Genomic DNA, 15,974 nt, shown 5'->3' with positions numbered 1-15,974 from the left:
TGTCATTAGTATGAGAACAAAATGAGATTTTAACTCTGTCGGGCTCGCTCTGGGCTCGGGCAGAAAAATGCAGCCGGATCTGCACTCTAGTGTAAAGTACCTCAACAGGCCACAACACCTGACCAGGAGACAGAATGACACTCTATAAAGATAATAATCAAGATTTAAGAAATTCATCCACGGAATCACTCGGACATAAGTCCATCTTCGTAGCTGTAGTCATTACTTTAGAGCACTTGTTTTTAACGACATTTGTGTGAGTAGCTGGTAGATTTGCTTCACTCACCATCCAAAAAAACCAATAGTAATATATTGAGTGGCTGGTCACATTTGAAACAAGGAGGCACTTAACGCCCCGTTCATTGAGTTTGAGCTTGCTGTGTGCAGATCTGCACCTCTGAAAGCCAGCATGATGTAGCTTCAGTGCTGCGTATATATAAAGTGCTCTGATAAATCTGGATCTTTCAAAATACTGATTGAAAAAACGGCCCCGCGCTACGGACATTATCAAAAGCCGATACTTCTCTCTTTTTTAGCTCCTTTTGGATATCAATCCACATTTCATAATTTAATGTTGATTTCGTTTTTTTTTCCCCCCACTCTAAAACATCTAAAAAAAAAAAAATCTGACAGTGAATTTCTAAATCCACTGTCACTAATCCCCCCCCCCCTTAGACTATGTTCACATTTGGCGTCTTTTTTTTTATTAAAGAAAAAGCTTACTAGGGCACTTTTGTAGTGAAAAACATGGTGATGGCGCAGTGGATATGACACATCCCTTTGGGGTGGGAGATCTGGGTTCGATTCCCACTGTGATACATCGACCAATGTGTCCCTGAGCAAGACACTTAACCCCTAGTTGCTCCAGAGATGTGCGACCTCTGACATATTTAGCAATTGAAGTCGCTTTGGATGAAAGCGTCAGCTAAATGACATGTAATGTATTCCAAAAAGCAGCCGAGAGCGTCTTTTGTTATAACCCGTTATAACAACAGCGACTGCTACAGTATCCAACCTTTTTTCCTTGGCGCCCCCCCTACTTAAGTCTAAGAAAAGCTGAGCCCCCCCCTCCGAAACCGAAGTTGAAGTAACTCTCGAGATAGTCCTACTTTCTTTTTTGATACAGAGGAGTTATCAGAACTTTTACGTTTCTCCGCCATGTTTCATCCATAAAAAATAGTGATGCTGTGGCGGCAGGAAAAACGAGGATGATATCAGCTAGCAGCTGACCTGATGACAGCAGGGTCCCAGGTTAAGAGGTCCCGGAGGTTTGGCCTACTAAGTAGCCTGCCTACAAGTTTAAGCGAGAACAAAAATATATAGTTTTTATACCGACTTTTGTATACATTACACAATTTAACGTGCAAATAATTTTTTTTTACCTCAACCTCAAACCAGATAAAGACTTGCGCACCCCCTGTGATCTTTGCCGCCCCCCTTAGGGGTCCCCGGACCCCAGGTTGGGGACCACTGTCCTAGAGTGCTATGTGGAGCGCTGCTAACGTTAGATGAGAGAGAGAGAGAGAGAGAGATCCCTGTACAGGGAGCACCCGGTCATACCGTATAAGCGTATAACTCTCTGTGTCCATTTTTTTCTTGTTGTCATGAAGCGACAGGTCTGGCTACTCCGCTTGTCATTGGTCGGCTGTCAAAAATGCGCTTGACTTAGGGTGTGGTTTTGTTTTTTTTTTCAGAAAAGTTGAACTTTTTTCAACTTCAAAAAGACGCTCCGAGCTGCAGGAAAACAGTCAGCGATGGCGTTTAAAAAAGCGCTCAGGACTTTTTTTAAAACACGGTTTACTCCACAGGATTATAATGTAAAACAGACGCTGGCAGCTTAAAAAAAGACGCCAAGTGTGAACACAGCCTTAACAGTTTGATTTTTTTTATATTCAGGATAACATTTTAAAGTATTCAACACATGTAGAAAAGACATCTTGAGCCCAATGGACCTTGGAATAATTAGTTTCTTGTAAAAACGTAATATTTAGCCCGCTGGAGCTCGTTAGGATCACTGATGAGATGTGTATTAGTTCAATTAGAAAGACTGTATGGTACAAAATGATCCCATTTCTCCGCGTTTCTTCCCCATATTCTGTTGGGGGTTTTGTTGCCCACAGACGAACATTTTTAAAAAGCTAGGAGCTTAACGTAAGGAGGCTAATGTATCAGCTACAAACGAGCATATTAGCACGAGCCATGCTACTGCAGATTCCTGTCATTTTTTTTCCCGAAGAGATCAAGCTAAAAACGCAGCAAATTATTAATAGTGTGTAATCAAAACCTACAAGAACCTACTTAACAATTAAACCACAGAGGTCTTTTTTTTAAGCCTCTAGGAACTCATTAGCACCGAAAGAATTTGAGTCTTTGAGAATTACACGGGGCGCAACACTCGGTGTTCAGTGGTTGTTTGTGTCCCGACGTGGAGGCAGGGAGTGACTGTTCCCTCCCGGCCAGCAGCGGAAATAACACACAATATTATCTGCAAAGTTTGTTTTAATCTCCCAGCTTCAGTGGGCTGGTAGAGTAGTGACACCCAGCTGCTTGAACAACAAGTTGGCTTCTCTGTAGAAATACTGACAACGGCCGCTGGCGTTTGGGACTAACCAACCACAGACTGCTCCTTCAGATGACTGGATGCTCAGGCCAAAAGTCTTGACCTCAGTTTCTGCCTTCGAGGGCCCGGCTGGCTCGCGGTCGCTCCAAGCTTCGTAGCGCCGTAGCCTCTTGGAGTGAGCGCTTAGCTTCGGGCTACAAGGCTTCGAGCTGCACAGCTAGCCCTTTTAGTCGTGGCAGGCTAGCGCGAGCTTCCATCATTCACAGCTCGATTAGTTTTGAGGATTAGTTTTTAAGAAAGATGGGCATCAGCGTCGAGGGTTGGCTAGTGTTAGCTTCTCAGAGCCGGGCTGGCGTTTTTGTCCGTCTCTTTATTTCCATCCTTCATCAAAGCGGAAAACACCTGAGAGAAAACAGATTGAATTCATATTTAATGAGAGTCAGAAACACATTGACTACGTTTACATGCACATAATATTCCGTTTCTTTTGCTTTTATTCCGAAAAAAGGCAATATTCCTACTAAGCTGTTTTCATGGTGAATTAAAGTTGATATTCCACTAATATTCCCGTTTACATGCAGCTGTGCAAAATAGGATTTTTTCAAAGTTTTCCAGCGGTGGCGGACTTGTTAGAGCGTGTGAACGCAGCGTCCCTCTTTGATTCCTTCAACCAGCTTCTTGAAAAGGTCGGCGTTGCGATGTTTTGCGCATATCCATATCCAGATGTAAAGTTATTCGCTGTCAAAGTGACGTCAAAATGAATGGCAGTCAATGAAATGCTAACGGCGAGTGAGAGCTAGGTAGCATCAAAATGGCGCCATAGGATCTACGGGTTGTTGGCAGACGCTTACCCCCTTGGTAAATCCAGACAGCTAGCTAGACTATCTGTCCAATCTGAGTTTTCTGTTGCATGACTAAAACTACTTTTGAACCTACACATGTTCTACCAAAACAAGTTCCTTCCTGAGACTATTTAGCAGAGGCACCGTGGCTCCGTCCGGTGCTTAGCACCGCCCAAGACGATTGTGATTGGTTTAAAGAAATGTCAATAAACAAGAGCACGTTTTTCTCCCATCCCAGAATGCTGTGTGGACCTTCCTCCGCAGCGCTGTGGAGGAGGGTCTGGCAATGCGAGACTATAAAAACCCAGATTAGATAAGATGAGATATACTTTACTGTCCCCGAAGAGAAATTTGTTTTGGACTCTGTCCGTTCTTTACAAAGAAAACACAAAATACAGAAAATAAGCATCTCTCAACACATACTCTCACACAACACAGAACATGCTCTCATATACATTGGACAGGTACCTATACTGTATACTGTAAGCACAGTAACTCCTCCTTTCAGTGGCAGTTCTTGATTTAACAACCCTGTCGGCTGCATTCTCCGCCAGTGTAGCACAGCCCTTGCACAATGAGATATTGCACAACTAACATATTGCACAACCCCAATAGCCTAGGTAACACACAACTAACATATTGCACAACCCCAATAGCCTACGTACTGCATAAATGACATTTCTACATAACCTATGCAGTACACAATGACGCAGATTCTGAATGCGCTGTATACATGTCCAAAAAAGTTTCCTAAAACCTGAATAATACCTGCACATGCCATGACGTAATTGTAAAACGCTAAATTATTATAAATATACAAGCAAATTAAAAATGTGCCGTTTAGCTGACCAGTATCGAATTTGGAATATTGTCATATTCTGAATATTAGTGGAATATTAGTGTGGATGTGAACGTACTCATTGACTGACGTTGCCCTGAACTCTGAGTGTGATGCTGACCTGAGCCCAGCGGCGGTTCCTGCTGACCATGTGTGTGTTGGCCATGGCGGTGAAGAGTGTGTGTGCCTGCAGGTCCTCCGGCAGCCGGGTTAGGAACTGAGCGATGTGGATGAAGTCCATCTGGAGCAGGACGTCCTCGAAGAGACGCAGGATGCCGAGCCCAGTCCGAAACAAACTCTCCTCCCCGTCCCGGCAGAAGACGTCCCACACCCGACACGCCACGTCCAGAGGGAGAGACTTGCTGTACAGAGTGAAGATCCTGGACAGAGACACACACAAACCCACTGTTACTTTTCCAAAAATATCAAAAGGCTTTTATTCAAAGTTCATTTTTTTGTGTATAATCACAAAAAAAAACAATTTTGTTGCTTATTCACGTTAAATAAGGAACAAAAACCAGAAAAGGGTGGTGATTAAATAATTCAATCACAGGAGAATGAAGTGAGTTTTTGATCACTCAGGTGTCTATTATCCGCTCTCTGGGTTTTTTTACTTCACTGCTTCCTGGGAGTTTTTAGGTTGTCATGACTAAATCTGCTTCGGTTTGCCTACAACCACAACATTTTCTTTCAATTGTGTGTGCACTTTCTTGTTTCCTTTTTGTAAACGGCATTCAGGGTAGGAGGAAAAAGAGAGAATTACATTGTACAGGGAAACTTGTTTTTAACTGTGCATAAGACAGACAAAACTGCAAAAGTAAGAGTTATGAATTATCCTTCAAATAGTTTTTTTTAAATCTGTCAGAGTTTAGTGCTTCTAAGCCATGGACGAATTGTAAAAGAGCTTTATAAACTGTATGCAATTAAGTATGGTCATTGTAGTTGACCAACAATCTATTAATGCTCAGAAACATTTCATTTCTAAATTCTAAAGTTTCTTTTTTAAACTCAACGGCGCCAATATTAATCCAAAACAATGATTAATTGGTGCCCGGCTGTTTCTTAGTGGTGGAAAGTAACTAAGTACATACACTCAAGTACTGGACAATTTTGGGGTACTTTTTTACTAAAGTAAGATTTAAAATGCAGGACTTTTTGTGTCGTATTGCTACGTTTCCTTAAGTAAACTATGTGAATACTTGTCCCACCTCTGTTGATGTCCCATCTAAACAGCAGCAGAGTTTGAGAAGTCACTCACCAGTCGATCAGATAGAGGTCGGGGGTCAGGCTGTTGGTTTGGAAGTGGCTGAAGAGTCGAGGCAGATTCTCCTCAAAGAAAACCTCAAAGGCTGCGAAATACTTCAACATCTGCCACAGACAGACAGACAGAGACAGAAAGACAGACAGAAAGACAGACAGAGAGACAGACAGACATACAGGCAGACAGACAGACAGACACAGACAGAGAGACAGAAAGACAGACAGAGAGACAGACAGACACAGACAGAGACAGAAAGACGGACAGAGAGACAGACAGACATACAGGCAGACAGAGAGACAGACACAGACAGAGGCAGACAGACAGAGACAGACAGAGACAGACAGAGAGACAGAAAGACAGACAGAGAGACAGACAGAGAGACAGACAGACATACAGGCAGACAGACAGACAGACAGACACAGACAGAGAGACAGACAGAGAGACAGACAGACAGAGACAGAAAGACAGACAGAGAGACAGACAGACAGACAGACACAGAGAGACAGAAAGACAGACAGACAGACAGAAAGACAGACAGAGAGACAGACACAGACAGAGGCAGACAGACAGACAGAAAGACAGAGAGACAGAGAGACAGAAAGACAGAGAGACAGACAGGCAGGCAGACACAAAGACAGACAGACACAGACAGACAGAGAGACAGAGAGGCAGACAGAGAGACAGACAGACAGGCAGGCAGGCAGGCAGGCAGACAGACACAGACAGAAAGACAGACAGAGAGACAGACACAGACAGAGAGGCAGAGACAGACAGACAGACAGACAGACAGACAGACAGACAGACAGAGTAAAGAGAGGATGAAGGACAAAGCCATAAGTCAGGGGTGTTAGACTTAACTTCACTAAGTGCCACGCTGGAAAATGAGAATCACATCCAGGGCCAGACATGTACAGTTTATTTTCATGCTTATATTTTATTGAAAAAGTAAAATATATTTTACTGTATTATCGCATATAGTCTTCTCTCTTACAGTTTAGTCGACATAAAGCCCTAAAAAAAGTCAGGAACAAAGTTTTTTTAGCCATCATAGAATTTAGCAAATCAGGCAAAACAATGATTACATTTTTAGAAGCCGCTACCACAGCAACCTGCTTCACAGCCTGAATATAAAAACTCTGGTTCTGTGGGAATTTCTGGGTCTCAAAGTCGGCCAAAATATCTGCCAAATTTTGCTTTGAGTGTCACATAATTGCAGTTTGAAAAAGAGTTTCCTGTCTTTTTGGTTTGGCCCACACAACTAGGCGGGCTGGATCCAAATTTGCATGGGGTCGGATTTGGCCCGCTGGCCAAATCAACTTTGACACGTGCCTAGGGCTGGGCAGTATATCAATACAAATCCATATTGTGATACTAGATATCGTCCTATATTTTGGATATCACCCAAATATAAGACAATTTATTGCAATTCGGACCATACTAAACATGGCATTAAATAAATTCTTAAATTTGGTCTTTGGTTTGATAATCCATCTCTCCTTCCTCATTTCTTTTTCTTCTCTGATGTCGTGCAGTGGGCGGGGCCGAGTGAGGGACTGCTCCTGCATTGTGCCTCTGCTCTGATCCATCTGCCACTGCAGAGCTTTCTCTTCCTCTCCCCCCCTCCCACTCTCATTATCTTTATCTGTACACACACCTCCACTCCCCTTTTCCCTTTTTTTTCTAGTTTTCTGTATGCATTCTGCATCTTTACTCACTCCCCTCTCTGTTAGAGGTGGACAAGCTTCCCAGTGCTGGTGCATCTAGCAGGTGCAGCCTCTTTCTCTGTGTTTTTGTCTTTTCCTGGTTCTAAAGGCTGCATTACAGTAAAGTGATGTCATGTTCTGAACTTACCAGACTGTTCCAGCTGTTTAATCATTTGCATTTACCTACTTAGTCATTGTATCCACATTATTGGTGATTATTTATCAAAACTCTCATTGTGTTAATATGTTGTGAAAGCACCAATAGTCATCCCTACAACATCGCCGCAATATCGTCATCAATGTATTTGGTCAAAAATATGGTGATGATTGATTTTGTCCTTATCTGCCCAGCCCTACGTGTGCCATAAGTGAACAAACTGAGTACTGTGAATATCTAATGATTGTGTCTGTTTGTGTACCAGTTCGTGGTCGACTCTGAAGAAGGCCATCTGACAGGGTTTGTTGAGCAGGTTGGCGAAGGTGATGAAGGCTTCGGCCTCCTCCAGGTTGAGGATCAGCACAGCAGCGATGAACGACATGCCCTGGACCTGAGACACAACGGCGACACAGACTCCAGATCAGCAGGGAAGACTGAGGACGGCGCGTTTAGATTAACGTGTGCTTGTGTAGTTTGTTTTTAGCAAGGATCCAAAGAAAAATCCATATTTAAAAACAAGTGTTAAAGTGGCCATATTATGCTCATTTCCAGGTTCATAACTGTATTTAGAGGTTGTATCAGAATAGGTTTACATGGTTTAATTAGCAAAAAACACCATATTTTTGTTGTACTGCACATTGCTGCAGCTCCTCTTTTCACCCTGTGTTCAGCTCTCTGTTTTAGCTACAGAGTGAGACCTTGCAACTTGTGTAAGAGCTTTGTTGTCAGTCGCACATGCCCAGTAGCTAGGCAAGGACTACATAAGCTAGCTAGCTGTTTCTCCAACTTCAGTAGTACAAGGCAGGATTAGCCAGGAGACTTCTTCTAAATGAGGGTGCACTTCTAACTTTGTGTGGAATACCTGCAGAACAGGGACATGGAAGTAGTTCTATACAACTTATTTTGTAGATTAGGGTGAATTTGTGTGTTGTAGCAGTGTTTTGCCATTGAGAACGAGCTAGCATGCTAGCGCTAGCATGGTAACAGTTAGCCACCTAGGCCCCTCGTCTCGGCTAGTGACGTAGAAAGCCGTGCAGATTTTGACCAGCTCACCTGGAGACTGAAGGCAGGACACATTCAGAAACCGCATCTCACTCTAAACAGCATGGATGGTTTTTTCAAAGTTTGTATGTGTGTGGAAGCACCAAAGACACTATAACTCCCCAAATCCCAGAAAAAGTGATTTTTTCAGAATATGGGCACTTTAACCAAAGTGTTTTACAATTAAAGAAAAACATAAAAAGAACACAATAAAACTACTTTAAAAGACAAAATGACAATAATATAAAAAACTGAAAATGTGAACAGACAAACATGAGGAAACCACTTCAAAGATGAAATATAATACAATTCTGACTGTAAACAAACTAAATATCAACTATTGAGGGTGGAGGAAAAATCTAACTCACGTAGCCAATGTCAGGTCTGTAACAGGTGTAAGCCCCCAGCACACTGTGGAGGAGGTCATGGTAGGGGCCGCCCTGCACAGAGAAAAGAAAGGCTGGTAGGATTAATAGACAGAGAGCAAAACGTCCTCACTCTGAAGTTCTAAAACTAACTGGTCTTCACAATGATAGAAAACAAGAACACACACACACACACACACACACGAAACACGGCGCCTGTTACAGATCAAGTACCTTCTGGAAGATGAAGAGAGAGGGGAAGGTTCTGGAGATGTCCAGCTTGATGAGATCCAGACTGGACTCTCTGTCAGCCAGAGACGCTCCTCCATCTAACAGGAAAACGCACACGAGAAAAGTTTGAATGTTATACTGTAGAGCAGTGTTTCTCAAATGGGGGTACGTGTCCCCCTAGGGGTACTCTGGAGGACTGCAGGGGGTACGTGTCCCCCTAGGGGTACTTTGGAGGACTGCAGGGGGTACGTGTCCCCCTAGGGGTACTCGGGAGGACTGCAGGGGGTACGTGTCCCCCTAGGGGTACTCTGGAGGACTGCAGGGGGTACGTGTCCCCCTAGGGGTACTTTGGAGGACTGCAGGGGGTACGTGACATTTTTTGCTAAATGTTTTTCAGTTACAAGGCTGTTCTACTGTCTTTTTTTTTCGCCAAGTTTGTCGCTGTTTTTGAAGTTTGTCACCCTTTTTTTGAAGGTTTTGTTGTTTGTTTTGACCTATTCTTGCCTTTCTTCCTTACTTTTTTTCTACTGTCTTTTTTCTTTGACATTTTTGTCTCTTTTTTCAAAGTTTTTTTTCCTGCTTTTTTTAGTTTTTGTCACTTTTTTCGAAGTTTGTCGGTTATTTGAATTTTTTGTCACTTTTGTCGCCCTAGTGTTGCCTTCCTTATTTCTACTTATAGACTTTGTTTTTCTACCAAACATTATTCGCGCTGGTTAGGGGGTACATTGCTTAAAAACACTGTTCAAAGAGGGAACATTATTGAAAAAAGCTTGAGAACCACTGCTGTAGAGGCTTATTTCAGACTTGAATAGAGCTCCATAGTGACCGGTCACTTTTTTAACAGCTCTGGTTTTTGGAAGGGATTTTCCCCTTTCAATTGTTCCATTGACTTTCAAAAATTTCTTATAAAAAGAGTTTTCAGTCTGGAACCAAGCCAAACAGCTACAGGAGGAATCATCAAAAAAAAATTAAAAATTTTGAAAACGGCAAAGTGTACAGAAACTATCATAGACTTCAGCGGTAGAAGCTCGCTGCTCTAGCCGTTCCTGTGGGTTTTCTTTCGTCATCATGCGTCATGCCACACCGGGAGTAGTCTTTATCCACGACGTTCCACTTCTGGGATTGCTCTCGTTCTGCCGGAAATTCCGCCCAATGTCAGTTTTCGGTTTCAGTTACCTTCCTCTTTCTCTGTGTTGGCGTTCTAACCTCCGGTGGATTTGTGAGGACTATGGTTAACTGCTCCTCAGATCTCTGCAGGGTAAATCCAGACATCTAGCTAGACTATCTGTCCAATCTGAGTTTTCTGTTGCACAACTAAAACTACTTTTAAACGTACATGTTCCACCAAAACAAGTTCCTTCCCGAGGCTATTTTGCAGCGGCACCGTGGCTCCACTCGGCGCTTAGCGACGCCCAAGACGATTGTGATTGGTTTAAAGAAATGCCAATAAACCAGAGCATGTTTTTCTCCCATCCCAGAACGCTGTGTGGACTAGCCAGACCGTCCTCCGCAGCGCTGTGGAGGAAGGTCTGGCAATGCGAGGCTATACCGGGAGTGTATCAGGGAGTGTGCAGTTTTGGTCATTTTTCCTGGATATTTGTGCTTCTACCATCAAAGTAAGTAGTCTACGTAGTTAAATGGTTACTTCCGTGTAGTCCAGTTATGAACGACACGGATCAAAGATATGTGGCTGTGTTTTAGTTGTTAAGATAAAGCCAACGCCTGAAAAGAGCAGGCATGGAGTTTAACTGCAGGAGTGCTTGGAGTGGAAGGTAGATACTAGCTTAATAAACACGGGATTGTTCTGTAAAGTTCTTGTAGAGACAAAAACATCTGCGAGTCGGGCAGCAAGATGCTCCGCTTCTGAGACGCTCCCGGTGTGGTATGACACGCTGTGGAAGACGGAACAAAACCGGAACGCAGCACAGACGCGCCCAGTGGGGAATGAGGGTTAGAGTTCAGACTGGTGCTGTGCCGTACCACTCTCACTGTCGTTGACTGAACTGGTTTCACTGTAACTCCTCCACTTCTCTTTGGCTCTGGACAGGAAGATCTCATACAGCTCTGCACAAAGACAAACACACAACCCATTAATCCGGTTTTAACTTTGACATGTGACACAAATATACATATTTCAATTTCATATTTTTACATTTAAAGGATACGTCTGGTTCTATGTTTGTTTCTTTTGTCAACAAATCCCATAAAAAGACCAAAACCTCTTCGGTGGCTCTCAGCTCCACTGAAGTCATATATCTCTAAAGACAGTTTCCTGTTTTAAAAAGTTCTCAGTAACGGCCTAAAACAGCTGCTCGCTGTAGTTTTTATCAAACAAACAGAAGGAAATAGTGCGTTTGTTGGGGACTATTTTCAGCAGTGGATGAATCCACATTTGGGGCCCTATTTTAACGATCTAAGCGCACGGCATGAAGCGCCTGACGCAGGTGTGTTTAGGGCGTGTCCAAATCCACTTTTGCTAGTTTGACGGCAGAAAAAATGGTCCGTGCACCGGGCGCCTGGTTCTAAAGGGTTGTACTTAGTGTCTTCATTAATCAGAGGTGTGTTTTGGGCGTAACATGCAATAAACCAATCAGAGATCATCTCCCATTCCCTTTAAAAGCCAGGCGCGTTTGGACCTTGGAGCATTGCTATTATGATGGAGGATTTAGACCGTAATATTTTTATTTGTAATCTTCTGCATGTGTGTGTGCTGCTGTGCGTCCCTGTGTGTGTAACAAACATAGTGTGCGCGGTGTGCACGAGCCTAGGAGCATTTTACTAATGCTCTGTTAAAATAACAATGAAATGCTGCGTTACTGATTTTAGACCAGGTTTTTGTTGGTCAATGGCGCGATCACTTCCTGCTGCCTCAAGATAGCAATACGCCCAGAATGCACCTGAACACACCTCCCTGTAAGACCAGCACGCCCAGAATGCACCTGAACACACCTCCCTGTAAGACCAGCACGCCCATGGGCGCAGAGATGGGCGCAGGTGCATTTGCTATTTAAACGACGTGGGTGCTGGACGGGAAACTGACAACTGGGTCAGTCTTAAACTAGCAAAGACTCTTGCAACAATTGCGTCACTTGTTTTGATGATACATCAGGCTGTGATACACACACTGATCAATGCATTGTTGGTTTGAGTCTGCACTAAGGCTGTCCTCGAGTAAAGAGATTCCTAGTCGACTAACACTCATGTGGTTTTGTCGACTAATCAATCAGTTGATTTAATCGACAGATCTGCAAAAAGAGGATCACGCAAAAGCACCACTTGTGTCAGAGAGATGTGCTCAAAGGTTTCTTGGAAATAAGTCATTCAGCATGACTGTTTTCATGCTGAGTGCATAAAAATACTGACCAATCAACTCAAGAAATCTTAGATGCAAAACGACTCAGAGGGGGCAGCCGGCTTTTTCATAACAAACTCCATCACAACACAAAACCTTCTTTTTGCAACGGCCACATAAAGTAATTCAAGCAGAAACCAATGCAACCATGCAACAATGTTCTGCTTAGCATTGTTTAGTCTGCACATGGGCTTTGCTGAACGTGAGAAAAATGTATTTAAAGTGTGTGTGTGTGTGTGCGTCAGTTTGTACCTGGTGTGATGTTGAGCTCGTTGCCGATGGCGAGGCTCCACACTTTTCCTCGGACACTGGGAGGAAGTCCCTGCCACCAGAGATCCCTGACCCTCCTCGTTCCCTTCCTACACACACACACACACACACACACACACACACACACAAAAAAACGAGCAAAATAAACATGTTAGACAACAGGTTTCCGCCGCCATTGTGAGGTTTAGGAGCAGCACCTGAGCCGTTTTAGGCAGCACCTAAACCCAATGAATGTAACTAAGACTTTTCTCAGATCTAATGATTGTAGTTTAATTTCATTAGCAACTTCTGTCTTTAAGCTTTTTGAGTGTTATTTATTTATTATCTGCTCTAGCTTTTTCAACGTCTTAAGGCTCTGACACACCAACTCGACGGCCGACAGTCGGCAGAAAAGGCAGTCGGACTGACCAGTCGGCTCCCAGAGGTCCAAAAAGTGCCTCGGAACACACCGAAGCGATGCCGACCACGCGTGCGCGAGACGTAATACGTCTCCATAACAGCAGGCGGCACTAATCTGTATTGTCGCTCAAAAACATGAAAACTGCAAATGCCAAACGCGTCACGTGGGTCTGGCTTCTCCCGAATTTCAAAGCCGGACCATAATGGCGTCTCGTTCGGAATACGGTCTCCTAGTTTACGTCCATACAGTTGCTGAATCTGTCTGTTTTTTTAGATCGACGAAGAGATTTTGAGAGGCGTTCGTCACGCTCATCATGCTCGTCATTTCCGGTAAGTGTTTTAACATAAGTGCACTGATTCGCTAGTCTAGGGCTACCACTCCACCAATCAGATTGGTCATTGAGTCCGACTGCCCACTGGCCGATTCCACAAGTCAAATCGGCCAAAATGAAGGCCGGCGGCTCTTCCGACTGACGACGGAACAGAACACGCCGAACAGACTCGAGTCACCGACCTCGCCAGACTGTCCGACGGCCGATAATCGGGTTGGTGCGTCAGCGCCTTTAGACACCGATATGGTGATAATAATGGTCACATGGTAAAGTGGTGTGAAAAAGAGACACAAAAACCACCACAAAGAGACACAAACCGACTACAAAGAGACGCCAAATGACCACAGAGACTGCGTACGCGACACACAGAGAGAGCTGAGGAGACGTACATGGTGTCCCAGTGCGGCAGGATCTCGTTGTTCCAGACGACCATGGCGTTGGAGATGCTGTCCTCCTGTCGGTGCCTCTCCTTCATCTGACGCTTCTTCCTCTGGGCTTCCTTCATCTCTGCGGGAGGGAGAGGGAGACAGAGATTGAGTGAGACGGCACTGCGTTTTGCTCGCGCCTAAGTCTGTATAGCTGCCCGAGCCGATCAAATCAAAGCAGAACGTCGGGCTCTCAGACAAAGTGTGGAAAATTGTCCTTGCCAACAAACTCTTTAGCTGTGTTTTTGGCAAGTATAGTAAAGAGGTAATTTCAGAAACTTGCGCCTGTGCTCTGTGTGTGTGTGTCTGTCTGTGGGTTTACCTCTCCTCTTGGCTCCTGCAACCATCTCCTCGTACTCCATTTTGTGTCTCTGAGCTTCCTCCAGAGATTTGGCGGGCAGGTTCCTGAGGGACAGAGAATCTGAGAGTCAGACAGGAAGTCAGCCACTTAGGCTCCATGCAGATCTACTACGTTTTCATTTTTAAAAAGTTTTGAGACAAAAAACTATCTCCGTCCACACAGGAGTTGTAGCTCCAGTAGCGGAACTAATCTCTGTCCATATTAACACGTCTGACGATGCATGTTAACATGAGCCTTCACATACACAGGCCACGCAGGTTTATTAAGTATACTTCTATTTATATATTCTATTTATTACGTTTATTGTGGTTCTAGGATGTCGTTAAAAAAGCCACCATACAATAAGCTCCTTTGATTCAGGCAACAATGGGACTTCTGGCGCCAACGTTACATTTTCTCCCCACTAGAGGTAAGAACATATCCCAACAATGTAGTTTTTTGAGCAGTATAGCTGCATGGGGACTGAAAATCTTCAATGAAACTCATCCAAATGCTAACATAATAATAATGTAACTAATAATAAAAAGATCCATATTTGTTTGCACTTCATTTAAAGCCATCTTATCAGCTCAGGTTCTTGCTTCAGTTAGTATCAATTAAATATAAAATGTAACGAGTGATAGATATTTTAGCTGTGTGTGTGTGTGTGTGTGTGTGTGTGTGTGTGTGTGTGTCTGTGTGTGTGTCCATGTCTCTGTGTGTGTGTGTGTGTGTGTGTGTGTCTCCGTGTGTGTGTGTGTGTTTCTGTCTGTCTGTGTGTGTGTGTGTGTGTGTGTGTGTGTGTGTGTGTGTGTGTGTGTGTCTGTCTGTCTGTGTGTGTGTGTGTCCCTGTGTGTCCATGTCTATGTGTGTGTGTGTGTGTGTGTGTGTGTGTCATGTGTGTGTGTGTGTGTGGTGTGTGTGTGTGTGTGTGTGTGTGTGTGTGTCTGTGTGTCTGTGTGTCCATGTCTGTGTGTGTGTGTGTGTGTGTGTGTGTGTGTGTGTGTGTCCATGTCTCTGTGTGTGTGTGTGTGTGTGTGTGTGTGTGTGTGTGTGTGTGTGTGTGTGTGTGTGTGTGTGTGTGTGTGTGTGTGTGTGTGTGTGTGTGTGTGTGTGTGTGTGTGTGTGTGTGTGTGTGTCTGTCTGTGTGTCCATGTCTGTGTGTGTGTGTGTGTGTGTGTGTGTGTGTGTGTGTGTGTGTGTCCCTGTCGTGTGTCATGTCTCTGTGTGTGTGTGTGTGTGTGTGTGTGTGTGTGTGTGTGTGTGTGTGTGTGTGTGTGTGTGTGTGTGTGTGTGTGTGTGTGTGTGTGTGTGTCTGTGTGTCCATGTCTGTGTGTCCATGTCTGTGTGTGTGTGTGTGTGTGTGTGTGTGTGTGTGTGTGTGTCTGACTGGTACTCACGCTGGCCGGTCCTCCAGGATGAGGGCCGTGGTGGAAAGCGGCTCAAACTCCAGGTTCTTCCTCCTGCCGGCAGCGGGGGGGAGCTGAGGACACGGGGACACATCGGAGTCCGTCTCCTGCTCCTCCGGAGGACACTAAACAAAGACAGATGCTGTTAGAGACAGAGGAAATCCTTTCTCTAGATCATGTTCCCTTAGCTTCTGGAACACTTCCCGGGCATTATTCAAACATATCAGATTTAAACTCTACTCAAACATAATGTCAGCTAGCTGGCCCAAACAAAGGGGGAGACGGAATGGACATAAAGACACGTACGTGGTAGGTCAAGAGCTACAGAAAAGAAGGTTGTTTAGCTATCCACGGAAGATTACGGTAAATTCCAAACTTTCAAGGATGTTACTAATTCTGTGACTTTTCCAGGCCTGGGAAATTAGATTTTGAAGTTTTCAAACTGTCTG

The 15,974-nt window shown here is 44.2% G+C and overlaps 1 protein-coding gene across 2 annotated transcripts in view; it reads right to left on the bottom strand.

The window, feature by feature from the left end:
• Window positions 1-1,887: 1,887 nt before the first annotated feature.
• The window catches only part of LOC116056388 (TBC1 domain family member 12-like), a 33,018-nt gene continuing 18,931 nt past the window's right edge, over window positions 1,888-15,974 (bottom strand). The window contains exons 3-13 of one of the 2 annotated variants that reach the window (XM_031308566.2): window positions 15,517-15,650; window positions 14,099-14,181; window positions 13,741-13,858; window positions 12,603-12,709; window positions 10,979-11,062; window positions 9,002-9,096; window positions 8,771-8,842; window positions 7,624-7,752; window positions 5,499-5,608; window positions 4,320-4,620; window positions 1,888-2,962 (exon numbers count right to left, since the gene is read on the bottom strand). In XM_031308566.2, coding sequence (XP_031164426.2) covers window positions 4,320-4,620; window positions 5,499-5,608; window positions 7,624-7,752; window positions 8,771-8,842; window positions 9,002-9,096; window positions 10,979-11,062; window positions 12,603-12,709; window positions 13,741-13,858; window positions 14,099-14,181; window positions 15,517-15,650 — 1,233 coding nt within the window. In that variant the 3' untranslated portion in view covers window positions 1,888-2,962. The remainder of the gene's footprint in view (window positions 2,963-4,319; window positions 4,621-5,498; window positions 5,609-7,623; window positions 7,753-8,770; window positions 8,843-9,001; window positions 9,097-10,978; window positions 11,063-12,602; window positions 12,710-13,740; window positions 13,859-14,098; window positions 14,182-15,516; window positions 15,651-15,974) is intronic. The other variant, XM_031308565.2, reaches the window with a different exon arrangement.

This window comes from Sander lucioperca, chromosome 15 (assembly GCF_008315115.2).
Source record: "Sander lucioperca isolate FBNREF2018 chromosome 15, SLUC_FBN_1.2, whole genome shotgun sequence".
NCBI classification, from domain to species: Eukaryota; Metazoa; Chordata; class Actinopteri; order Perciformes; family Percidae; genus Sander; species Sander lucioperca.
This window is presented reverse-complemented; position numbering and strand designations above follow the sequence as displayed.